Genomic DNA, 25,798 nt, shown 5'->3' with positions numbered 1-25,798 from the left:
CATCATCTGTCCATTTCCCCTCACAGATGCTGCCTGACCTGCTGAGTTCCTCCAGCACTCTGTGTTTTGCTCAAGATTCCAACATCTGCAGTTCCTTGTGTCTGCTCTTCAGGAATGGGGTAGTGATTGAGAATGATCAGCCATGATCACATTGAATGGCGGTACTGGCTCGAAGGGCTGAATGGCCTCCTCCTGCACCTATTGTCTATTGTCTATTAAAATCTCTGCATAGTTTCTCTGTCAACATTATTCTCTGAGACGTTATTTAATGTTTCCACTAGTGGGAGAATCTAGGACTAGAGGTCACAGCCTCAAGATTAAAGGACATTCTTTTGAGAAGATGAGGAGAAATTTATTTAGTCAGAGGGTGGTGAATCTGTGGAATTCTTTGCCACAGATGGCTGTGGAGGCCACAAGTCAGTGGATATATTTAAGGCGGAGATAAGATAGATTGTTGATTAGTGCGGGTGTCAGGGGTTATGGGGAGAAGGCAGGAGAATGGGGTTAGGAGTGAGAGATAGATCAGCAATGATTGAATGGTGGAGTAGACTGGACAGGCCAAATGGCCGAATTCTTCTCCAATCACATGACCGTATGACCTTAATTCCCTCTGTTCACACGAGTTGCAGGCAGCCAGGAACACGTTAGCTGTGTGTAGAATGCCAGGAACACGTTAGCTGTGTGTAGAATGTTCCGGCCTTTTCTTCATGGCGGTCAGCTTTGCAGCCAGGAGGAAGCCAATGGCGGTGAACATCTCAGTGGTGAAGGAGAGCCAGGCCAGAGCCAAGGACCAGCCAAAGCTGATACTCAGATCCTCCAGAAGGTTCCTGCCCAACAGATACACGGCTTCCTTGAACGCTGCTGCCGAGTATCCGATGTAGACGCTGACTCCAGTCAGAGTCACCAAGGCTGGGGGAGGCAGAAAACAAGAGTCTGATTAGTAGGGTTGCCAACTTCCTCACCCCCAAATACGGGACAAGGTGACGTCACTGCCCCGCGCCCCACGTCACCTCACCCAGCCAGCGGCCACGCGCTCCCGCTCCACCAATGGCCTGGCCGGAAGGCGGGTTGCTACACAACCTCCGTTAGGCAACGCCCAGGCCTCCGGACCTACAGTGTCCGGTCCTACAGTGTCCGGTCCTACAGTGTCCGGGCCTACAGTGTCCGGGCCTACAATGTCCGGGCCTACATTGTCCGGGCCTCCAGTGTCCGGGCCTACAGTGTCCGGGCCTACAGTGTCCGGGCCTACATTGTCCGGGCCTACAGTGTCCGGGCCTACAGTGTCCGGGCCTACAGTGTCCGGGCCTACAGTGTCCGGGCCTACAGTGTCCGGGCCTACAGTGTCCGGACCTACAGTGTCTGGGCCTACAGTGTCCGGGCCTACAGTGTCCGGGCCTACAGTGTCCGGGCCTACAGTGTCCGGGCCTCAGTGCCCCCTGGGCTTACAGTGTCCGGGCCTACAGTGTCCGGGCCTACAGTGCTCGGGCCTACAGTGTCTGGGCCTACAGTGTCAGGGCCTACAGTGTCCGGGCCTACAGCGCCCCCCAGGCCTAATACGGGACAAGGGCGGTCCCGTACGATACAAACCAATTCACCCCAAAACATGGGATGTCCCGGCTAATATGACCCTAAACCAGGTAGTGTCTGACCCACTGCGATAACCAGCAAACACCACCGTTACATCGGCCAGAATAAATTGCACTTTGAGACGTTGGTGCAGAGAGGTCATAAGGACATAAATGATAAGAGTAGAATTAGGCCATCGAGTCTAGTCCGACATTCAATCATGGCTGATCTATCTCTCCCTCCTAACCCCATTCTCCTGCCTTCTCCCCATAACCCCTGACACCCGCACTGATCACGAATCTATCTACCTCTGCCTTAAAAATATCCACTGACTTGGCCTCCACAGCCTTGTGTGGCAAAGAATTCCACACATTCACCACCCTTTGACTAAAGAAATTTCTCCTCATCTCCTTCCTAAAAGAGCGTCCTTTAATTCTGAGGCTGTGCCCTCTGGTCCTAGACTCTCCCACTAATGGAAACATCCTCTCCACATCCACTCTATCCAGGCCTTTCACTATTCTGCATGAGGAATCCAGAGACTGCACAATGAATGCAAAGCTTCAGCAAAGAACACTGAACCCTGAGCAAAGGAAGACTTTGGAATCAGTAATGTAATAATCAATATTTGTTGTGCTTGGCTTCACCTCACTGAGCCGTGACAAGGACAAGGTGTCAATTTGGGAGAAAGGTCAGCTGAAGGTATTATTAATAAATTCAGTAGGAAAAAAATCTGCAGATGCTGGTTTAATTCGAAGGTAGACGCTGGAGTAACTCAGCGGGTCAGGCAGCATCTCGGGAGAGAAGGAATGGGTGACGTTTCAGGTCGAGATCCTTCTTCATACTGATAAGTTCAGACGGTGAATGCAGAATCAGGGAGGTGAATGCAGAGAGATTACCAAACACCCTTGTTTATCAGCTGAGAAAAGCAGTGGCTGTAGGATACTCCAAGAATAATTTTTCATGTGGTGTGAACTAACAGATAAAAGCTATGGAAACTTCCTCAGGACTTCAAATGTGCGACAAATGCAGAAACCCCTGATTTAATCAGTTAACACGGACATTGTCTCTACAGTGAGGGATCTAGGAGTGAGGAAAGACAATGCCCAGTGTTGAAGGAATGTCGACATGGACAGTTCAGCAGGCAAGGCACAGAGTGAGTGGTGGTCATGGGATCAGTGTCTGTGGATGCTCAATGGTTGCCATGGATGTGGTGGGGCATTAGGTCTGTTTCTGTGCCGTACGACACAACAAGGCAGTACAGAGGTGCAGCGGGTAGAGCTGCTGCCTCACAACGCCAGAGACCCGGGTTCCATCCTGACCACGGGCACCGTCTGTACGGAGTTTGTACGTTCTCCCCGTGACCTGCGTGGGTTTTCTCCGGGTGCTCCGGTTTCCTCTCACATCCCTAGTGTCGGATAGGCACAAAGTGCTGGAGTAACTCAGCGGGACAGGCAGCATCTCTGGAGAGAAGGAATGGGTGACGTTTCGGGTCGAAACCCATTTTGTGTCTACCTTCGATGTAAACCAGCATCTGCAGTTCTTTCCCAGTGATCGTGTGGACTCGACGGGCTGAAGGGCATGTTTGGACGCTGAATCACTAAACTAAAAAAACTAAACAACTCCATCAATGTGGGAGATTATGTACCTTCATTGCCACAGACGGCTGTGGAGGCCACAAGTCAGTGGGGATTATTAAGGCGCCGATTGACAGATTCTTGATTAGTGCGGGTGTCAGGGGTTATGGGGAGAAGGCAGGAGAATGGGGTTGGGAGGGAGAAATAGATCATCCGTGATTGAATGGCGGACTAGACTTGATGGGCCGAATGGCCTAATTCTGCTCCTCTCACTTATGAACTATCTAAGTACCTATCCAAATGTCATTTAAATGCTGTCATTGTCCCAGCCTCAACTACCTCCTCCAGCAGCTCGTTCCATACACCCACCACTCTCTGTGTGAAAAGGTTACCCCTCAGGTTCCTATTAAAGCTTTCTCCCCTCTCACCTTAAACCTGTCATCTTGATTCCCCCCACTCTGGGTAAAAGACTGTGAATTCAGCCTATCGAATCCTCTCATGATTTTATACACCTCTTCTATGAGATCACCCTTCAGCCTCCTATGCTGCAAGGAATGAAGTCCTAGTCTGCCCAACCTCACCTTGTAGCTCAGGCCGTCAAGACTTGGCAACATCCTTGTGAATCTTCTCTGCGCTCTTTCCAGTTTGATGGCACCTCCCTTAGCAGGCTGACCAAAACTGAACACAACACTCCAAATGTGCCTGTTTCTAATCAATGTAGGAAAGAAAACTGCAGATGCTGGTTTAAATCGAAGGTAGCCACAAAATGCTGGAGTAACTCAGTGGGACAGGACCTTCCTCAGATACATCCTGTATCTAATCAATGTCTTGTTTTCTGCTTAACCTAGAATACTGGATGTAAAGCCTTCAAGAGCAACATGTGTAGGAAGGAACTGCAGATGCTGGTTTAAACCAAAGATAGACACAACGTGCTGGAGTCATTCAGTGGGACAGGCAGCATCTCTGGAGAGAAGGAATGGGTGACGTTTCGGGTCAAGACCCTTCTTCAGACCAAGAGTCAGGGGAGAAGGAGATACAGAGATAAGGAAGTGTAAGGTGTGAGAATGAGACATCAAAGGGGGTGGAGATCAAGGAAAATGTAGATTAGATCATTGGTAACTTGGAGAAACTAACAACAAAGCAAACAGATATAAAATGTAATCAGGGTCAGTCAGACTGGTGGGAGAACTGGGAAGGGGGAGGGATGGAGGAGGGATGGAAAGCAAGGGTTACTTGAAGTTAGAGAAGTCACTGTTCGTACCGCTGGGGTGTAAGCTGCCCAAGCGAAATATGAGGTGCTGGTTCCTCCAATTAGTTCTTCAAGACCAACATATCTGAAGTTAAGATGGGTACCAATGGAATTGGTGCCAAACCAGTGATGGGACTGATGTATCGGTCTGATTGAATGGTGAATAACATCACCAGACCAGGTCTATTCACATACCCAGCATTTTAGCACAAAGGCAGTGAAGATATAATCTTTTCTAATCAAATTCAGCATATGAAATGAGATAGGATTTATGGTTTATTAATTCTTAAATGCATTCAAAATTAAGTTATGGTAATCCAGACTACAAATGTGTTTAATTATGAAATGTACTCGATTGTATAATATAATTATGTTAAGTATATTCCAGTTAAAACAGAGAATCTTCACCCTCAAGTTTTCTAATGTTTTGATCCGGATCACGGTTTGTCAGAAACGCTGACGTTCCCTTTGATCCCATGCTGGAGTCAGGAGATTGATCCATATTAATGTCGCTGGTGTTTCCAAGTGTTTGAGTAGAAACATCCCAAGGAAAGCCCGTGACAGATGTCCGATTATCAAAAGCCTTCTGCCTGTACACTTCCAGAAAGGTTGAGAACTCAAAACCTTCAATTGTCCCAAATTAAGTTATAAATCCAAACCACAAACTACCACATAATAAGATAACAACAATATTAAGTGTATAGGATGATCATATTGAATGGTGGTATAAGAAAATAACTGCAGATGCTGGTACAAATCGATTTATTCACAAAATGCTGGAGTAACTCAGCAGGTCAGGCAGCATCTCGGGAGAGAAGGAATGGGTGACGTTTCGGGTCGAGACCCTTCTTCAGTGGTGGTGCTGGCTCGAAGGGCCAAATGGCCTACTCCTGCATCTATGTTTCTATGAACTGCAGATGCTGGTTTAAATCGAAGGTAGACACGAAATGCTGGAGTAACTCAGTGGGAAGAGGGCAGAATCTCTGGTGACGTTTCAGGTTGGGTCTGAAGAAGGGTCGTGACCCAAAATGTCACCCATTCCTTCTAACAACAACATTAAGCTGCAGAAACCAGATGCTGGTTTTCAACAGAAGACACAAAGTGCTGCAGTAGGTTCTGGCAGCCAGGACGTGGATAGGTGATGTTTCAGGACAGGATCCTTCAAGTAGGGAGACATTTTGGGTCAGGACCCATCTTCAGACTGAAGAAGGGTCCCGACCTAAAACGTCACCTATCCATGTTCTCCACAGATGCTGCCTGACCCGCTGAGTTACTCCAGCACTCTGTGAAACGTCACCTATCCATGTTCTCCACAGATGCTGCCTGACCCGCTGAGTTACTCCAGCACTCTGTGAAACGTCACCTATCCATGTTCTCCACAGATGCTGCCTGACCCGCTGAGTTACTCCAGCACTCTGTGCCTTCTCCAACAATATAAAGCTGCCACGAAACGATCATTCAAAGTTGCCCAGTTATCTCAGGCTTGTTTGAACTTGCCTGACACATTTTGATCATTATACACCACAGAAAGTCACAGGTAGCGGGAAGCCAGTTCAGTAAATTCCCTTTCTGCTGCTGTTAAGTTTAATGAAAAGAAACGTAACACATTACATTAACTGTGTTGCTGCTATTTGTAGCTCTGATCTTCCCAAACTGAAGATTTATTGATCACTAAATTAATGTTACTGAGCAGCCCAGATATGAAGCTAGCTGATGTATTAGGGGCATACCTGTGGTGATTCAGCAGTGGGGACATCAGCAAGCTCACGGCACAGGGGGAGTTTGAAATGGCCGTCACTGTCATCGGCCATCCAATTTTCTTTCAATTGATTCTGTTCCCATAACTACTGTTGATTCCAACGACATCCACAGACTGATTTTCAGATGCAAACATATTTTTGAAAAAAGGGTCGCATGTACCTTGGATAGGAACGGTTTGGAGGGAGTTGGGCCGAACCCAGACAAATATAACCCAGGCTTATTGAAACATATAAAATTCTTAAGGGGTTGGAGAGGCTAGATGCAGGAAGATTGTTCCCGATGTTGGGGAAGTCCAGAACCAGGGGTCACAGCTTAAGGATAAGGGGGAAGTCTTTTCGGACCGAGATGAGAAAACATTTTTTCACACAGAGAGTGGTGAGTCTGTGGAATTCTCTGCCACAGAAGGTAGTTGAGGCCAGTTCATTGGCTATATTTAAGAGGGAGTTAGATGTGGCCCTTGTGGCTAAAGGGGTCAGGGGGTATGGAGAGAAGGCAGGTACAGGCTACTGAGCTGAATGATCAGCCATGATCATATTGAATGGCGGTGCAGGCTCGAAGGGCCGAATGGCCTCCTCCTACACCTATTTTCTATGTTTCTATGTTTCTATAACTAGTGTAGATGGGGTATCTTGGTCGGCATGAGTGCGTTGGGCCGAAGGGCCTGTTTCTGTGCTGTCTAATGCTATGACTCGATGGCCTTGATGGCACAGTGGCACACATCCCACAGCTCAAGAGACCCAGGTTCGATCCTGACCTCGGGTACCGTCTGTGTGGAGTTTGCACGTTCTCCCTGTGACCATGTGGGTTTTCTCCGGGTGCTCTGGTTTCCTCCCACATCCCAAAGATGTGCGGGTTTGTCGGTTAATTGGCCCTCTGTAAACTGCCCCTGGTGTGTAGGGAGTGGACGGGGAATGTGAGTAAAGTGGAACTAGTGCGAACGGGAGATCAATGGTCGGCATGGTCTCGGCGGGCCGAAGGGCCTGATAATCCAAGGAATTATCATTGCTTTTTGCTGATCTTTTATACATTTGTCGTATTCACTGTCTAAACTGAAGTTCCTTGCCACCCTTACCCCCTTTATCTTGTATCTGTACACTGTGGACGGCTCGATTGTAATCGTGTATTGTCTTTCCGCTGACTGGTTAGCGCGCAGCAACAAAGCTTTTCACTGTACCTCGGTACACGTGGCAATAAACTAAACTGAACTTGTAGTGTGGCTGCCCGGGCTGTTGGCTGTTCCCGGTCTGCCTCACAGGGTTCCCTGGGGCAGGTAGCATTGTGGAGATGACGTCCACTCTAATACTGACCTTGTCTCTGGCTCTGTCCGCTGCCAATGCCAATGGCCAGTTGGCCGGGCAATACCACCACCTGCAGGAGACGTGATAAACTGCACCCCAGTCAAAGGCAGAAATAAGAGATCGCTTTCCCACAATCGGCAGAGAAACCTTATCAATAAGTGATGATTATAGCAGTTTAATTGATTTAGTTTAGTTTAGTTTAGAGATACAGCGCGGAAACAGGCCCATCAGCACACCCACATCGCACCGACCAGCGATCCCCGCACACTAACACCATCCTACACACACCAGGGACAGTTTACATTTACCCAGCCAATTAACCTACATACCTGTACGTCTTTGGAGTGTGGGAGGAAACCGAAGATCTCGGAGAAAACCCACGCAGGTCATGGGGAGAACGTACAAACTCTGTACAGACAGCGCCCGTAGTCAGACCCATTCCCTCTCTCCTAGATGCTGCCTGACCTGCTGGGTTGCTCCAGCATTTTGTGATGCCCGTAGTCAGGATCGAACCAGGGTCTCCGGCGCTGTGAGGCAGCAGCTCTACCCGCTGCACCACCGTGCTGCCAACTATCTGCATGATTTGTGAGGCATTTACTTGTGTAAATCTCAGACTAAAGTGTTATGCAACCATGGTATATCTTCTTATCGAGTCCACATCACAAGATTAGAAAATGAGAAACACTTCTCGGCCTCTGCATACAATGGCGTCTTGTGCGTCGTGTGCATGGTGGCGGAGAGATCGAAGGAAACAGGGCCGCGATGTAAATGCTCTTTCCTTGACCCCAACATTGAATATGGAACCCAATGAACCTCTTTCCCAAGTTTCACTTTAGTGTGAAGAAGGGTCCCAACCCAAAACGTCACCTATCCATGTTCTCCAGAGATGCTGCCTGACCCGCTGAGTTACTCCAGCACTCTGTGAAACGTCACCTATCCATGTTCTCCACAGATGCTGCCTGACCCGCTGAGTTACTCCAGCACTCTGTGAAACGTCACCTATCCATGTTCTCCACAGATGCTGCCTGACCCACTGAGTTACTCCAGCACTCTGCGTCCCTTTTTGTAAACCAGCATCTGCAGTTCCTTGTGTCTCTGCTTTGGTCAGATTGGAGGTGGATATAATTATAAACTTCTTCTTTCTCCTTGCATGTGGCGTGCTCAGCCTAAAGTTGTAGGTCAAAGGTGGACATTGTAGGTCAAGGGTGGATGGCCTTGATGCCACCAGGGAAAAGCCTGAGTGAGCAGTCATTCATTCACGATGTGTGGGATGGTCTGGTCTGGATATCCGCAGTCACAAGCAGGGCTGTCTGTCATCACCCACAATCTGTCATGGGCCTCCTCCAGTGCCATAGTGAGGACCACCGGAAATTGGAGGAACAGCACCTCATATTTCGCCTGGGCAGCTTGCAGCCCAGCGGTATGAACATTGACTTCTCCAACTTTAGATAGTTCCTCTGTCCCTCTCTTCCCCTCCCCCTTCCCAGATCTCCCTCTATCTTCCCGTCTCCACCTATATCCTTCCTTTGTCCCACCCCCCTGACATTAGTCTGAAGAAGGGTCTCGACCCGAAACGTCACCCATTCCTTCTCTCCTGAGATGCTGCCCGACCTGCTGAGTTACTCCAGCATTTTGTGAATAAATACCTTCGATTTGTACCAGCATCTGCAGTTATTCTCTTATATTATCCCACATTCTAATAGATAATTACAATGTAATGCCAACTTTGGTAAATTATGCATTTAGCTATTTGGGCACACATTTGCTAAAAGAACTAAATACAGGTATTTATTTATAATCAAAGTGTTCAGTATGGAAAGTCTAACAGTGGCATCAAAATCCCTGGGATAGAAACTACTCACCATAGCAACCTTTTGATAGCATCTATTCCGGATGCCTGCAGACGTATACCACAAACAATAGAATCTAATCGATGCCTATCATGTGCAACAAAGCGTGAGATTCAGCTCTGATAAAATGAAAGCAACTGAGTGTTACAGGATTCTGTGCTGACTGTGAACATGCAGTGAGAACCATCAGAGAATGCATCAAATCTCACAGGGACAGACACAAAACTCAGAGTAACTCAGCGGGACAGGCAGCATCTCTGGAGAGAAGGAATGGATGACATTTCGGGTCGAGACCCTTCCTTCTCTCCGGAGATGCTGCCTGTCCGGCTGAGTTACTCCAGCATTTTGTGTCTATCTTTGGTTTAAATCGGCATCTGCAGTTCCTTCACACAAATCACACAGGGATGCTGATCAATTGGATATATCAGGCAAAGGTAGGTTGCCAACCGTCCCGTATTAGCCGGGACATCCCGTAGATTGGGCTAAATAGGTTTGTCCCATACGGGACCGCCCTTGTCCCGTATTAGGCCCGCGGGCCGCTGTAGGCCCAGACAGTGTAGGCCCGGACAGTGTAGGCCCGGACAGTGTAGGCCCGGACAGTGTAGGCCCGGACAGTGTAGGCCCGGACAGTGTAGGCCCGGACAGTGTAGGCCCGGACAGTGTAGGCCCGGACAGTGTAGGCCCGGACAGTGTAGGCCCGGACGCTGTAAGTCCGGACAGTGTACGCCCGGGCAACATAGGCCCGGACAGTGTAGGCCTAGACGCTGTAGGCCCGGACGCTGTAGGCCCAGACAGTGTAGTGTCTGTGCGGCCTGTGGCTAAGGCCCAGGTCAGGGAGGGCTGGGGCTGGTGTCGGCCCCACGGAGATATCCGGAGGGGACCCGGTGGTGATAGTGGAGAGGTCGGTGCGGCGGTCGATGATGGCGCCGACCGACAGACGAGGACGGACACGTGGACGTGCGGACGCCGTTGCTGGGGGAAGGAACAAAGGAGGACCAGGCGTGAGGGGACCACCGTGAGGGTGGGGGGACCACCGTGAGGATGGGGAGACCACCGTGAGGGTGGGGAGAGAACAATGAACAATGGAGACCTGGCATGAAGGGGCTACCATGAGGGGGGTGGGGGACGGGGAGAACAAAGGGGACGCTGGCACAGATACTGCGTGTTCTCTGTATCGTTGTCAGTGCCCTTTACGTGGTGACTCTTGGAATCTCACTGTGGCTCTGTCACTGCAGCACCTGGACTTCCCTGTTGAACAGCTCCGTGGGAATAGGTCCCTCACTAGGCAGCTGTGCTCCATGAGGGAGTCCCCCTGCCTCCTCAAGAACAATTAAAGACTGGTAATAAACGTTGACTAAATGACAGGCATGAAGAACAGAAACCAAAAACGCATTAGCAATCAAGTATCAACAGATTGTAATGCCTCCAATGGGATTGTCATGTAGATGTACCGGGTTCAGTAATTGAGTTTCATTCCCTTCTGACTTGGTGCTGACAAATCTCTATTCAGAGCAACGAACAAATACATTTTCTGTGAAATTCAATGCTTTCAATTCAAGGACATGGACACTGAATCACATTGTTAATCAACACAGCCACTGAAGTTGCCAAGCCTGACCTTGCTTGTGTTCCACCATCAATGTCTGTGGGTCTCGCACCCACTTGATGTGTGTCTACTAGAGTCAGGATTTTGCCATGAATGCCATAAGGGCCTTTTTATGCCTTTTTTGATGATTTCAGCAAGAAAGTGGATGAGCTTGAGGCTCAGTTAGTCATGGGCAAGTATGATGTTGTAGGGATCACTGAGACATGGCTACAAGAGGACCAGGGCTGGGAACTGAATATTCAGGGGTACACAACGTATAGAAAAGACAGACAGGTGGGCAGAGGGGGTGGGGTTGCTCTGATGGTAAGGAATGATATTCATTCCCTTGCAAGGGGTGACATAGAATCAGGAGATGTTGAATCAGTATGGATAGAAATGAGAAATTGTAAGGGTAAAAAGACCCTAATGGGAGTTATCTATAGGCCCCCAAACAGTAGCCTCGACTTAGGGTGCAAGTTAAATCAGGAGATAAAATTGGCGTGTCAAAAATGTAATGCTACGGTGGTTATGGGAGATTTCAACATGCAGGTAGACTGGGAAAATCAGGTTGGAAATGAACCCCAGGAAAGAGAGTTTGTAGAGTGCCTTCGAGATGGATTCTTAGAACAGCTTGTACTGGAGCCTACGAGGGAGAAGGCAATTCTGGATTTAGTGTTGTGTAATGATCCTGATCTGATAAGGGGACTAGAGGTAAAAGAGCCATTAGGAGGCAGTGATCACAACATGATAAGTTTTACTCTGCAAATGGAAAGGCAGAAGGGAAAATCGGAAGTGTCGGTATTGCAGTATAGCAAAGGGGATTACAGAGGCATGAGGCGGGAGCTGGCCAAAATTGATTGGAAGGAGGCCCTAGCAGGGAAGACGGTAGAACAGCAATGGCAGGTATTCCTGGGAATAATGCAGAGGTTGCAGGATCAATTTATTCCAAAGAGGTGGAAAGACTCTAAGGGGAGTAAGAGACACCTGTGGCTGACAAGGGAAGTCAGGGACAGCATAAAAATTAAGGAGAGGAAGTATAACATAGCAAAGAAGAGTGGGAAGACAGAGGATTGGGACTCTTTTAAAGAGCAACAAAAGTTAACTAAAAAGGCAATACGAGGAGAAAAGATGAGGTACGAGGGTAAACTAGCCAATAATATAAAGGAGGATAGCAAAAGTTTTTTTAGGTACGTGAAGAGGAAAAAAATAGTCAAGGCAAATGTGGGTCCCTTGAAGACAGAAGCAGGGGAATTTATTATGGGGAACAAAGAAATGGCAGACGAGTTAAACCGTTACTTTGGATCTGTCTTCACTGAGGAAGATACACACAATCTCCCAAATGTTCTAGGGGCTGGAGAACCTAGGGTGATGGAGGAACTGAAGGAAATCCACATTAGGCAGGAAATGGTTTTGGGTAGACTGATGGGACTGAAGGCTGATAAATCCCCAGGGCCTGATGGTCTGCATCCCAGGGTACTTAAGGAGGTGGCTCTAGAAATAGTGGAAGCATTGGAGATCATTTTTCAATGTTCTATAGATTCAGGATCAGTTCCTGTGGATTGGAGGATAGCAAATGTTATCCCACTTTTTAAGAAAGGAGGGAGAGAGAAAACGGGTAATTATAGACCAGTTAGTCTGACATCAGTGGTGGGGAAAATGCTGGAGTCAATTATAAAAGACGAAATTGCTGAGCATTTGGATAGCAGTAACGGGATCGTTCCGAGTCAGCATGGATTTACGAAGGGGAAATCATGCTTGACAAATCTACTGGAATTTTTTGAGGATGTAACTAGGAAAATTGACAAGGGAGAGTCAGTGGATGTGGTGTACCTCGACTTTCAGAAAGCCTTCGACAAGGTCCCACATAGGAGATTAGTGGGCAAAATTAGGGCACATGGTATTGGGGGTAGGGTACTGACATGGATAGAAAATTGGTTAACAGACAGAAAGCAAAGAGTGGGGATAAATGGGTCCCTTTCGGAATGGCAGGCAGTGACCAGTGGGGTACCGCAAGGTTCGGTGCTGGGACCCCAGCTATTTACGATATACATTAATGACTTAGACGAAGGGATTAAAAGTACCATTAGCAAATTTGCAGATGATACTAAGTTGGGGGGTAGTGTGAATTGTGAGGAAGATGCAATAAGGCTGCAGGGTGACCTGGACAGGTTGTGTGAGTGGGCGGATACATGGCAGATGCAGTTTAATGTAGATAAGTGTGAGGTTATTCACTTTGGAAGTAAGAATAGAAAGGCAGATTATTATCTGAATGGTGTCAAGTTAGGAGGAGGGGGAGTTCAACGAGATCTGGGTGTCCTAGTGCATCAGTCAATGAAAGGAAGCATGCAGGTTCAGCAGGCAGTGAAGAAAGCCAATGGAATGTTGGCCTTCGTAACAAGAGGAGTTGAGTATAGGAGCAAAGAGGTCCTTCTACAGTTGTACCGGGCCCTGGTGAGACCGCACCTGGAGTACTGTGTGCAGTTTTGGTCTCCAAATTTGAGGAAGGATATTCTTGCTATGGAGGGCGTGCAGCGTAGGTTCACTAGATTAATTCCCGGAATGGCGGGACTGTCGTATGTTGAAAGGCTGGAGCGATTGGGCTTGTATACACTGGAATTTAGAAGGATGAGGGGGGATCTTATTGAAACATATAAGATAATTAGGGGATTGGACACATTAGAGGCAGATAACATGTTCCCAATGTTGGGGGAGTCCAGAACAAGGGGCCACAGTTTGAGAATAAGGGGTAGGCCATTTAGAACGGAGATGAGGAAGAACTTTTTCAGTCAGAGGGTGGTGAAGGTGTGGAATTCTCTGCCTCAGAAGGCAGTGGGGGCCAGTTCGTTGGATGCTTTCAAGAGAGAGCTGGATAGAGCTCTTGAGGATAGCGGAGTGAGGGGGTATGGGGAGAAGGCAGGAACGGGGTACTGATTGATAGTGATCAGCCATGATCGCATTGAATGGCGGTGCTGGCTCGAAGGGCTGAATGGCCTACTCCTGCACCTATTGTCTATTGTCTATTGTCTATTGTCTATAATGCCCTTTTCACAATCGAGTGCCTAAATCAGCCTTTTTTTGCCGTGTTTACGTAACTTACAAGAAAATTCCCACCACCGGGGCGAAACCAGGGGCCCCACCGTCGGTCGTTCATTCGTGGGTAGGGGTAGTTTAGTTTAGTGTAGAGATACAGCGCGGAAACAGGCTCTTCGGCCCACCAGGTCCGCGCCGACCAGCGATCCCCGCACATCAACACTATCCTACACCCACTAGGGATAATTTTTACATTTACCAAGCCAATTAACCTACAAACCTGCACGTCTTTGGAGTGTGGGAGGAAACCGGAGATCTCGGGAAAAACCCACGCAGGTCACGGGGAGAACGTACAAACTCCGTACAGACAGCGCCCGTAGTCGGGATCGAACCCAGGTCTCCGGCGCTGCATTCGCCGTAAGGCAGCAACTCTACCGCTGCGCTACCGCGCCGCCCAAATGAAGGAACGGAGATTATAACTCGAGGCTGCCTTACCTCCAAAAAGAAAAATAGTTCCCGTCAGCAACAGCAGGGCGTAGGCTTGTGCTAAAATACCGATGAAGCCTGCCATTCCTCCAAAGACCATCAGGATGAGGCTGAGAGGAAGCAGAACCACAAAGGTCCCGTGCATGTCTGTAAGAGAGAGTAAAGTGGATGGTCACGGCGTCGCTCAATGAAGCAATCCCTGCCACACAAACGCTTTTACAATAATCTCAGTGGAACTGATTCCCTCTCTGCAATGAAGGTTTCACGTCTTCTAAAGAATAAACATAATGATATGGGGAGGATGTTTCCACTAGTGGGAGAGTCTGGGACTAGAGGTCACAGCCTCAGAATTAAAGGACGCTCTTTGAGGAAGGAGACGAGGAGAAACTTCTTTAGTCAGAGGCTGGTGAATCTGTGGGACTCATTGCCACAGAAGGCTGTGGAGGCCAAGTCAGTGGATATATTTAAGTCAGAGATAGATAGATTCTTGATCAGTGCAGGTGTCAGGGGTTATGGGGAGAAGGCAGGAGAATGGGGTTAGGAGGGAGAGATAGATCAGCCATAATTGAATGGCAGAGTAGACTTGATGGGCCGAATGGCCTAATTCTACTTCTACTATTCCTTATAACCTTGTGATATGGTGTCTTAAGTGATGTCCTCAATGGTCTATTAAGTGACATCTCCCTCCGAGGCTGAGGCCCTCACCTACAGCGCACCAGGGAACATCTGCACAACCATCCCTCATGTACATGCTTCAAAACGTCAGACGTGACAGGAGCAGAATTAGGCCATTCGGCCCATCACGTCTACACCGCCATTCAATCATGGCTGACCTATCTCTCCCTCCTAACCCCATTCTCCTGCCTTCTCCCCATAACCCCTGACACCCGCACTAATCAAGAATCTACTGTATCTATCTCTGCCTTAAATATATCCACTGACTTGTGGCCTCCACAGCCGTCTGTGGCAAAGAACTCCACAGATTCACCGCCCTCTGACAGAAGATTGCTGAACGATCCGCCTCCTCTCCCATCCTTGTCTGAGTTTTGATCTTTTACAGGTCTTCCGGGACGTGAATTGTGTGTGGAACCTGCATGATGGCTTTATCTATGTTTGACAGATTTCGGACTGCCAAGCCTCTGAAATGTTTCTGCTATCTTCCACGAAAAGACTGTCTCAGCTCAAGGAATGGGTTCAGAACAAATACGTGAATTTGGTCATTTTAGTCTGACGTATTGAGCTGTTACATCGCTATCAAGACCATATAGAGCTCTTAAGGATAGCGGAGTCAGGGGGTATGGGGAGAAGGCAGGATCGGGGTACTGATTGAGAATGATCAGCCATGATCACATTGAATGGCGGTGCTGACTCGAAGGGCCGAATGGCCTCCTCCTGCACCTATTGACTATTGTCTATATGTTTGTTCTCCACGATTATAAAATCCAGACCAACATTGCTCTCAGTTGCAAGTACACAACCAGTGAGGTTGCACTCACACCCAATAAATCGGCCACCGATTCCCCTTCTGAATCAACAACCCTGAATATAAAACCAGCTGATCAATATGCAATACATCTGGCTCCCAGCCACCATTACTGTACAATATTGGCCTGTTACGGTTCTGCTAATCTCACTGCTTTAACCTGTCAATCTCCGCTTTAAAGATACCCACTGACTTGGCCTCCACTGCCGTCTGTGCCAATGAATTCCACAGATTCACCACCCTCTGCTAAAGAAATTCCTCTCGTCTCCTTTTTAAAGGTGCATCTTTTTATTCTGAGGCTGTGCCCTCTGGTCCTGGACTCTCCCACTAGTGGAAACATCCTCTCCACATCCACTCTGTCTCAGCCTGATCTTTTTCGTCACTCCAGCAGGAGCGAAGAATACTTTTACATTTTAATTTTGACAAGAAGCCGGACAGTCCTGAAGTTGTCATCATTGCGACTGCACGATGAAGTATCACTAATGGATCTTATCGAAACGTATAAGATTATTAAGGGGTTGGACACGTTAGAGGCAGGAAACATGTTCCCAATGTTGGGGGAGTCCAGAACCAGGGGCCACAGTTTAAGAATAAGGGGTCGGCCATTTAGAACGGAGATGAGGAAAAACTTTTTCCGTCAGAGAGTTGTGAATCTGTGGAATTCTCTGCCTCAGAAAGCAGTGGAGGCCAATTCTCTGAATGCATTCAAGAGAGAACTAGATAGAGCTCTTAAGGATAGCGGAGTCAGGGGGTATGGGGAGAAGGCAGGAAAGGGGTACTGATTGAGAATGATCAGCCATGATCACATTGAATGGCGGTGCTGGCTCGAAGGGCCGAATGGCCTACTCCTGCACCTATTGTCTATTGTCTATTGACTTGCCTCAACTATGTACCTCACCAGCAGTCTGCTCCCTCTGCTCTTGGTCTGTTGAATTGATATGTTGAAGGCGTTTATTGTCAGAAACACTAATGGAGTGCCAGTTCTGTAATATGTCAGCTCGGCCGTTCCGCCTTTCATTGTCATGTCAAAACTATGAAAAATTACTGTTCGGAATGAATACAGTTACTGTTCTCACACCAATGATCAAAGACTAATTTTGTCTCTTGTCATTATAGAACAGAGAACAGTACAGCACAGAAACAGGCCCTTCGGCCCACAATGCCCATGCCAAACATGATGCCAAGACCAACACATATCTACCTGCACGTGATCCATGTCCCTCCATTCCCTGCATGTCCACGTGTCTGTCCAAAGGTCTCTTAAATGCGACTACGTGTTGCATCTGCTTCCACTGCCACTCCTGGGTGCCCCAGTATTGCCTGATTTATCAGACCTCTGACATTTCTCTCTTTTCTCTCGATCCCATCAACACTTCAAATCTCTGCCTTATTTTCTAGGCAATCACAGCTGGCAGAATGTGACTGAACCTGTGCAGTCTGAAGTTTAATCAACAGCTCCTTGAAATAAATTCTCACAGTGTGATTGCCATTATTGACGTGCAGGAAAGGGTAGTTTATGCTTGGTAAAGCCCAGTGTAGGCACGGTCTGTGCTGTTAAACAACCATGGGAATCGTGCAGAGAATCACAGCACTCTTACATTGTGCACTATTACATCTGCTAGACCATTTTCATTGGTATAATAACGACATATTACTTGGCTACCAGCCAGTACTTTACACGAGCTGATTCTTCACCTCCACTTCCAAAGTCCTCACAGAACTGATGCACTTTAATTCAGACCAACATTGGCCTGTTTCCTTTATCATCGTTACTTTTTTGCATATCTTACATTCATTGATCTTTATCTCTCTACATCATCGTCTATATCTCTCATTTCCCTCTCCCCTGACTCTCAGTCTGAAGAAGGGTCTCGATCCGAAACGTCACCCACTCCTTCTGTCCACAGGTGCTGCCTGACCCGCTGAGTTACTCCAGCACTTTGTGTCTATCTTTGGTTTAAACCAGCACCTGCAGTTCCTTCCTGCACACTCCCAAACAGAGCGAACCCTCCATCGTTGGTGGCCACTATTATCCGCTGGGACCGAGTGAGGGGGTGAAGTTTAACCCAACACCGGGAGGGAATAGGCGTGGAGTTGGGTGGGAGGGGGGGTTAAACCAGGGGGAGTTCACAGAGCTCCCCGACCACACATGCCATGGGTCGGGCACTTGCCCGGTACTCACACCACCTTCACCCTCGCTCTCTTCGCCCCTACACACGGGAGGTCCCTCTAGAGAGGTCCCCCTAGAGAGAGCTAGATAGAGCTCTTAAGGATAGCGGAGTCAGGGGGTATGGGGAGAAGGCAGGAACGGGGTACTGATTGAGAATGATCAGCCATGATCACATTGAACGGCGGTGCTGGCTCGAAGGGCCGAATGGCCTCCTCCTGCACCTATTGTCTGTTGTCTATTGTCTATTGCAGGAGAATACAGAATGTTATTTTCTAAGGGTCGGGGAATAAAAAACTGGAGGACATAAGTTTAAGGTGAGAGGGGAAAGGTTTAGTAGGATCCTGAGGAGCAACTTTTTCACAGAGGCTGGTCGATGAGCTGCCAGAGAAATGAAGTTGAGACAGAACAATAACAACATTCAGAAGACATTTAGACAGGTACATGGATCGGGAAGGTTAGATAGATCCGGATCAAGTGCATGCAAAGAGGAGTAGCTTAGTTGGGGAACCTTGGTCGGCATGGATGAGTTGGGCCGAAGGGCCAGAATGACTCTATGACCACCTGCGATCAAAAATGATGCTAAAATATAATTTATCTTCACACTCCAGGAATCCAATGAACATTTATCTTGATGTGAGAGAATGTGCAGAAGACTGGTCTTCATTTCGTATGAAGTGGCCTGTGATGTACATGGCAGGTTTTGTCAGCACCTGCCAATTCCTTCAGAATGTTCTAGCAGGTTCTGTACAACTGTTGCAGCCAGCAAGCCAGAATATCACATTTCACAATTCTTACGGTTCAGAATTCACCGTTGTCAAGGATACGCCTGTTCATCTCTCTGGCCTTTCCAATTTAGCAGCGTCTCTGAAGTTATTTAAAAAACAGTGGTGTTAATGTCTTGCACTTTGTTGCTCTCCAGCACACTCCAGATTAATAGTTATCATGCATTATTGATCTTGCTTCAGTTTGGAGTTGATCAAAGATTCTTCTTCTATTCAAGGAAACAAAGACTTAAATCCAGATTTAAGAACAGCTTCTTGACTCTTATCACCAGTCTGAAGAAGATACCGACCCAAAACATCACCTATCCATGTTCTCCACAGATGCTGCCTGACCCGCTGAGTTACTCCAGCACTCTGTGAAACGTCACCTATCCATGTTCTCCACAGATGCTGCCTGACCCGTTGAGTTACTCCAGCACTCTGTGAAATGTCACCTATCCATGTTCTCCACAGATGCTGCCTGACCCGCTGAGTTAGTCCAGCACTCTCTGAAACGTCACCTATCCATGTTCTCCACAGATGCTGCCTGACCCGCTGAGTTACTCCAGCACTTTGTGTATTTATTAGTAGACCTGCACTTGCAGTTTCCTTGTTTCTACAGCTTCTTCCCCACCACTACCAGCATCCTGAACCACTCACCTCATTCACACCACCTTTGTCACGTTCAAGAGCAGGATAGTCGTAGGGAAGAAACTGTTCAACATCTGGGCAGAACAACAAAACAGACCACCCTCGCCCTACCATCCAGCCACACATGAGTGCAGGTTCATCGTGTGGCATGGCATTCATCATTCCAGTTATGAGTTAGATACATAGATACATAGATACATAGACACTGCCCCGACCGCGGTAGAATAAGGAGGGAAGCAGATTGGACTTTATTGCCTTCCATCACAGTGAGGAATGTGGGGAATCGGCTATGGTGGATGTTTATGTTAACTTTTATGTAGTTGTGTGTCTTGTTGCTTTTTTTTCGTATGACTGTATGGTAATTCGCATATCACTGTACCTTAATTGGTACATGTGACAATAAAAGACCTTTGAAACCTTTGAAACAATAGGTGCAGGATGAGGCCATTCGGCCCTTCGAGCCAGCACCGCCATTCATTGTGATCATGGCTGATCATCCACAATCAGTAACCCCTGCCTGCCTTCTCCGCATATCCCTTGATTCCGCTAGCCCGAAGAGCCCTATCTGACTGTCTTTTGTAAGCATCCAGTGAATTGGCCTCCACTGCCTTCTGAGGCAGAGAATTCCACAAATTCACAACTCTCTGGGTGAAAAAGGTTTTTTTCTAAATGACCTTCTGCTTATTCTTAAACTGAGGCCCCTGGTTCTGGACTCCCCCAATATCAGGAACATGTTTCGTGCATTTAGTGTGTCCAATCCCATAATAATTTTATATGTTTCTATAAGATCCCCTCTCATCCTTCTAAATGCTAGTGAATACAAGCCCATTCTTTCATTATATGACAGTCCCGCTATCCCGGGAATTATCCTTGTGAACCTACGCTGCACTGCCTCACTGTTGTTCCACTTCCCTCGGGAGTTATATAATCCTTGCTGGACTTGCCACAAGTTCAAAGCAAGGAGCATCCATTTCCTAATGCTCTGTACTGTAAGCACATCAGTCATAGCAGGAATCGGCCTGGTGCCCCAGCCTTCATTCAGGGCATGGCTAGTCCTATGCATCAAGTTCACAATTCCACCCTATCTCTTCATGTGTTTCACTCATTCATTGTCTTATCCAATTTATTGCAATCAATTTAATCAACCCTCCATCGCTAACTTTAGTTACAATTTAAAGCATTTGTTGGTGAACCACCCTTCTTCCTTTCAAATAAACAATTCAATATCTTTCAGGTCATTAAGTCATAGAGCTGTACAGTATGGAAACAGGCCCTATGTCTAGCCAAGATGGTATCTTGGGCGAACGCCATTAATCTGCATTTGGTCCATAAATCCTCCCTATTCATATATTTGCACAAGTGCCATTTAAAATTGGTTGTATCTGCTTCCATATGTCCTCTGGCAGTTCATTCAAGATACAATAGACAATAGGTGCAGGAGTAGGCCATTCGGCCCTTCGAGCCAGCACCGCCATTCAATGTGATCATGGCTGATCATTCTCAATCAGTACCCCGTTCCTGCCTTCTCCCCATACCCCCTGACTCCGCTATCCTTAAGAGCTCTATCTAGCTCTCTCTTGAATGCATTCAGAGAATTGGCCTCCACTGCCTTCTGAGGCAGAGAATTCCACAGATTCACAACTCTCTGACTGAAAAAGTTTTTCCTCATCTCCGATCTAAATGGCCTGCCCCTTATTCTTAAACTGTGGCCCCTGGTTCTGGACTCCCCCAACATTGGGAACATGTTTCCTGCCTCTAACGTGTCCAACCCCTTAATAATCTAATACATTTTGATAAGATCCCCTCTCATCCTTCTAAATTCCAGTGAATACCCATGAGGGTCTCGACCCAAAACGTCACCCATTCCTTCTCTCCTGAGATGCTGCCTGACCTGCTGAGTTACTCCAGCAGTTTGTGAATAAATACCTTCGATTTGTACCAGCATCTGCAGTTATTTCCTTACACTCTAATGCACCATTGTTCAGTGAATTGTCGGCTGAGTCTGTGATCCATTAGACCTTCCTATTTTCTGACATGTTCTGTTCTCTGCTTGTCATCTTCTCTTCTCCCAACTGAAGCGCAACAACACGCGAGAAACATGCTGTCAAGCTGGTGGACAGAGATTGATCGACCGCGCCACCTCTTTTCTGGGCCCTGCCTCAGCGCACAGCAAATCCCCAGCTCGTTCATCGTGTTTTCATCAATCACAACTCCGATGGAGATGAAAATGAACAAATCCAAGTGATCCAGAGTGCCATCGAACAAATATCACGCCACAATAGACAATAGACAATAGGTGCAGGAGGAGGCCATTCGGCCCTTCGAGCCAGCACCACCATGACAGGCAGCATCTCAGGAGAGAAGGAATGGGCGACGTTTCAGGTTGAGACCCTTCTTCAGTCTGAAGAAGGGTCTCGACCCGAAACATCGGCCATTCCTTCTCTCCTGAGATGCTGCCTGACCTACTGAGTTACTCCAGCATTTTGTGAATAAATACCTTCGATTTGTACCAGCATCTACAGTTATTTTCTTACACCACCATTCAATAGACAATAGGTGCAGGAGGCCATTCAGCCCTTTGAGCCAGCACCGCCATTCAATGTGATCACGGCTGATCATTCTCAATCAGTACCCCGTTCCTATCTTCTCCCTGCCTCCATTGACACAAATAGACCCTGTTTCAGACAGCTTGCACTAACACTCCCCTGCTCAACTACAAAATACTGAAGCGTTCACATTAACACTAAAACCAGTCGGCGTTATTGCTCGCAGTCTCTTAAAACAAAAAGATAAAATATTTTGCAGTAGAGTACGTTTTCCCATCAGAGCCGTAGAGTCATACAGCACTGAAAGAGGCCATTTGGCCCAACTTGCCTGTGCTGACCTAGATGATCCTGCAATTTCAGCAAGGAAATAAGGCAAATAAGGGCATTACCTCAGAGAGGCAAAGATCATAAGATCATAAGATCATTAGTAGAATTAGGCCATTCGGCCCATCTAGTCTACTCCGCCATTCAATCATGGCTGATCTATCTCTCCCTCCTAACCCCATTCTCCTGCCTTCTCCCCATAACCCCTGACACCCGCACTAATCAAGAACCTATCTATCTCTGCCTTAAATATATCCACTGACTTGGCCTCCACAGCCTTCTGTGGCAAATAATTCCACAGATTCACCACCCTCTGACTAAAGAAATTCCTCCTCATCTCCTTCCTAAGAGAATGTCCTTTAATTCTGAGGCTATGCCCTCCAGTCCTAAAGGTTGTCGGGAGAGAGGGTTTCACCAGCACGGTTCCATGAATGATTGAGAACTAGTCGCTTGAGAGACTAGAGTGTTCTCTGTGGAGCAAATGAAGATGGAGTTGATGGTGGGGAGTCTGGTCTGTGTGATGGACTGGGCCTCATTCACAGCTCTTGCAGGTTTGGGCAGAGCTGTTCCCAAACCACATCGTCATCCATCTCTATACGATGTGTTTAGCCTAGTTTATGGTCACGTGTACCGAGGTACAGTGGAAAGCTTTTGTTGCGTGCTAACCAGTCCGCGGAAAGACAAAACATGGTTACAATCGAGCCGTCCACAGTGTACAGATACATGATAAGGGAATAACGTTTAGTGCAAGGTAAAGCCAGCAATGTCTGATCAAAGATAGTCCGAGGGTCACCAATGAGGTAGATAGTAGTTCAGCACTGCTCTCTGGTTGTGGTAGGATGGTTCAGTTGCCTGATAACAGCCGGGAAGAAACTGTCCCTGAATCTGGAGGTGTGCGTTTTGCCTGATGGGAGAGGGGAGAAGAGGGAGTGGCCGGGGTGAGACTGGTCCTTGATTATATTGCTGGCCTTGCCGAGGCAGCGTGAGGTGTAGATGGAGGCGGTGGGAGGGAGGTTGGTTTGTGCCATCATCTGGGCTGCGTCCACAATTCTTTTGTCTCCTGAGAAAGTTGAAGCATCGGAGTGCTTTCTTGACCGAAGCTTCAATGTGGTTGGTCCAGAACAAAGAGTTGGAGATATTTACACTTCGGAACTTGAAGCTGTCCATCATTTCCAGTCCGGCACCATTGATGCTGACTGCAGCAGTTAAAGGATTGGACAGGCTAGATGCAGGAACAATGTTCCCGATGTTGGGGGAGCCCAAAACCAGAGGTCACAGTTAAAGAGTAACTGGTTGGCCATTTAGGACTGAGATGAGGAACAACTTTGTCACCCAGAGAGGTGTGAATCTGTGATATTTTCTGCCACAGAAGGCAGTGGAGATCAATTCACTGGATGTTTTCAAGAGAAAGATAGATTTAGCTCTTTGGGCTAAGGGAATCAAGGGATATGGGGAGAAGGCAGGCACGGGTTACTGATTGTGGATGATCAGCCAGGATCATATTGAATGGCGGTGTTGGCTCGAATGGCCGAATGGCCTCCTCCTGCACCTATTGTCTATGTTTCCATGTTTCTATGTGCTCTGAACTCTGCACATATAAACATAGAAACCCTCTTCAACCTGGCCGGCAGAGGCGAGGACAGTTATACCTCCAACTCGATCATTTGTCATTTGAAACTGTGCTCGCCAGTGACGATCGCTGTATTTCGCGGTGGTTTAAAATAGTCGCCGTTATACATGGGGAAAGATTTGTTTTAAAACACTTACTTAAAAGTTGTCTCTGCGAGGCTGTGAAGTTTGCATCTCCTCTCCAGAATGGATTCATTAAAGGAAAACATTTACTTTCAACTGTAAGCAAAGGCAGAAAGGCAAGGTGTAAGGTGGAGCATTGGGTGTAAGGAAATAACTGCAGATGCTGGTACAATCGAAGGTATTTATTCACAAGATGCTGGAGTAACTCAGCAGGTCAGGCAGCATCTCAGGAGAGACCTGAAACGTCGCCCATTCCTTCTCTCCTGAGATGCTGCCCGACCCGCTGAGTTACTCCAGCATTTTGTGAAGTGGGGCATTGATCTCATTATAGAAATAAGCTGTTACATTGGGGGTAGTTCGACAACCTTACAAATCAGTGCAAATAGCTGTGCAGCGCGGAAACAGGCCCTTCGGCCCACCTTGTCCATACTGGCCATGGTTTTATTTTACATTTCTTACAACACAGCGTCGACTACAACGTTTTTAACAATCACACGGCTGCCAATAACGACCAATGCCGACAGTTGACCACTTTGATCAAATATTGCAAAGCGTTTAAGGGTCTTACCTTTGCACGTCCTCCACAGGCCGGAGTGTGAGCTGAGACGCCGGCTGGAGTTGGACGCCGACTCCAGTTTGGACGCGTCAATGATGTACCAGGAGTTGGTGCCGATCGCCACGACCAGGAAGATGAAGCTGGTGGCACCGGTCACGGCCACGGACACCGACACCAGTCTGAAGGCCAGCTTCATCCTCAGCAGCCGCTGACTGCCGGGCCGGGCGCGTCTGTCAGGGGTACAAGGGTTTACTGGAAGACATTAGGGTCTACTGGGGACATTAGGGTCTACTGGGGGACATTAGGGGCTACTGGGGGACATTAGGGTCTACTGGGGGACATTAGGGCCTACTGGGGTCTATAAGGAACTACTGGGGTCTATAAGGATCTACTGGGGTCTGTAAGGAACTACTGGGATCTATAAGGATCTACCTGGGTCTATAAGGAACTACTGGGGTCTATAAGGAACTACTGGGGTCTATAAGGAACTACTGGGGTCTATAAGGATCTACTGGGGTCTATAAGGATCTACCTGGGGTCTATAAGGAACTACTGGGGTCTATAAGGATCTACCTGGGGTCTATAAGGAACTACTGGGGTCTATAAGGAACTACTGGGGTCTATAAGGAACTACTGGGGTCTATAAGGAACTACTGGGGTCTATAAGGAATTACTGGGGTCTATAAGGATCTACTGGGGTCTATAAGGATCTACCTGGGGTCTATAAGGATCTACCTGGGGTCTATAAGGAACTACTGGGGTCTATAAGGAACTACTGGGATCTATAAGGATCTACTGGGGTCTATAAGGAACTACTAGGGTCTATAAGGAACTACTGGGATCTATAAGGATCTACCTGGGTCTATAAGGATCTACACAGATCTACACAGGTCTATAAGATTCCACAAGGACCTGGCCGGGTATACAGAGACCTGCAGGGTCCACAGGGTACACCGTTGACTATGAGTCTACAAGATGCCTTGTGTTACTGGCGGCTCGCTGGTGCGAATGCTGTCACTTGCCGGCGCTATCGTGGCTCGCCTCCACCTCCGCTGTTGGTCGCGGCTGGGAGATGCCAGCGGAGGTGTGCGTGTGTGAGAGAGAGAGAGAGAGAGGGAGAGAGAGAGAGAGAGAGAGAGAGAGAGGGAGAGGGAGA

The 25,798-nt window shown here is 47.8% G+C and overlaps 1 protein-coding gene across 1 annotated transcript; it reads right to left on the bottom strand.

The window, feature by feature from the left end:
* On the bottom strand, nucleotides 1–25,705 carry tmem114 (transmembrane protein 114). Its single transcript, XM_078418407.1, has 4 exons — nucleotides 24,655–25,705; nucleotides 24,102–24,182; nucleotides 14,409–14,546; nucleotides 1–909 (listed from the first exon to the last, which is right to left on the bottom strand). Exons 1-4 carry the CDS (start codon nucleotides 24,836–24,838, stop codon nucleotides 674–676), a joined length of 639 nt encoding a protein of 212 aa, XP_078274533.1. The 5' UTR covers nucleotides 24,839–25,705; the 3' UTR covers nucleotides 1–673.
* Between the last annotated feature and the right edge of the window lie 93 nt (nucleotides 25,706–25,798).

The sequence above is a fragment of the Rhinoraja longicauda genome, chromosome 21, assembly GCF_053455715.1.
Source record: "Rhinoraja longicauda isolate Sanriku21f chromosome 21, sRhiLon1.1, whole genome shotgun sequence".
Lineage (NCBI taxonomy): Eukaryota > Metazoa > Chordata > Chondrichthyes > Rajiformes > Arhynchobatidae > Rhinoraja > Rhinoraja longicauda.
The sequence above is the reverse complement of the archived record's forward strand: the minus strand, read 5'-3'. Positions and strand labels throughout refer to the sequence as shown.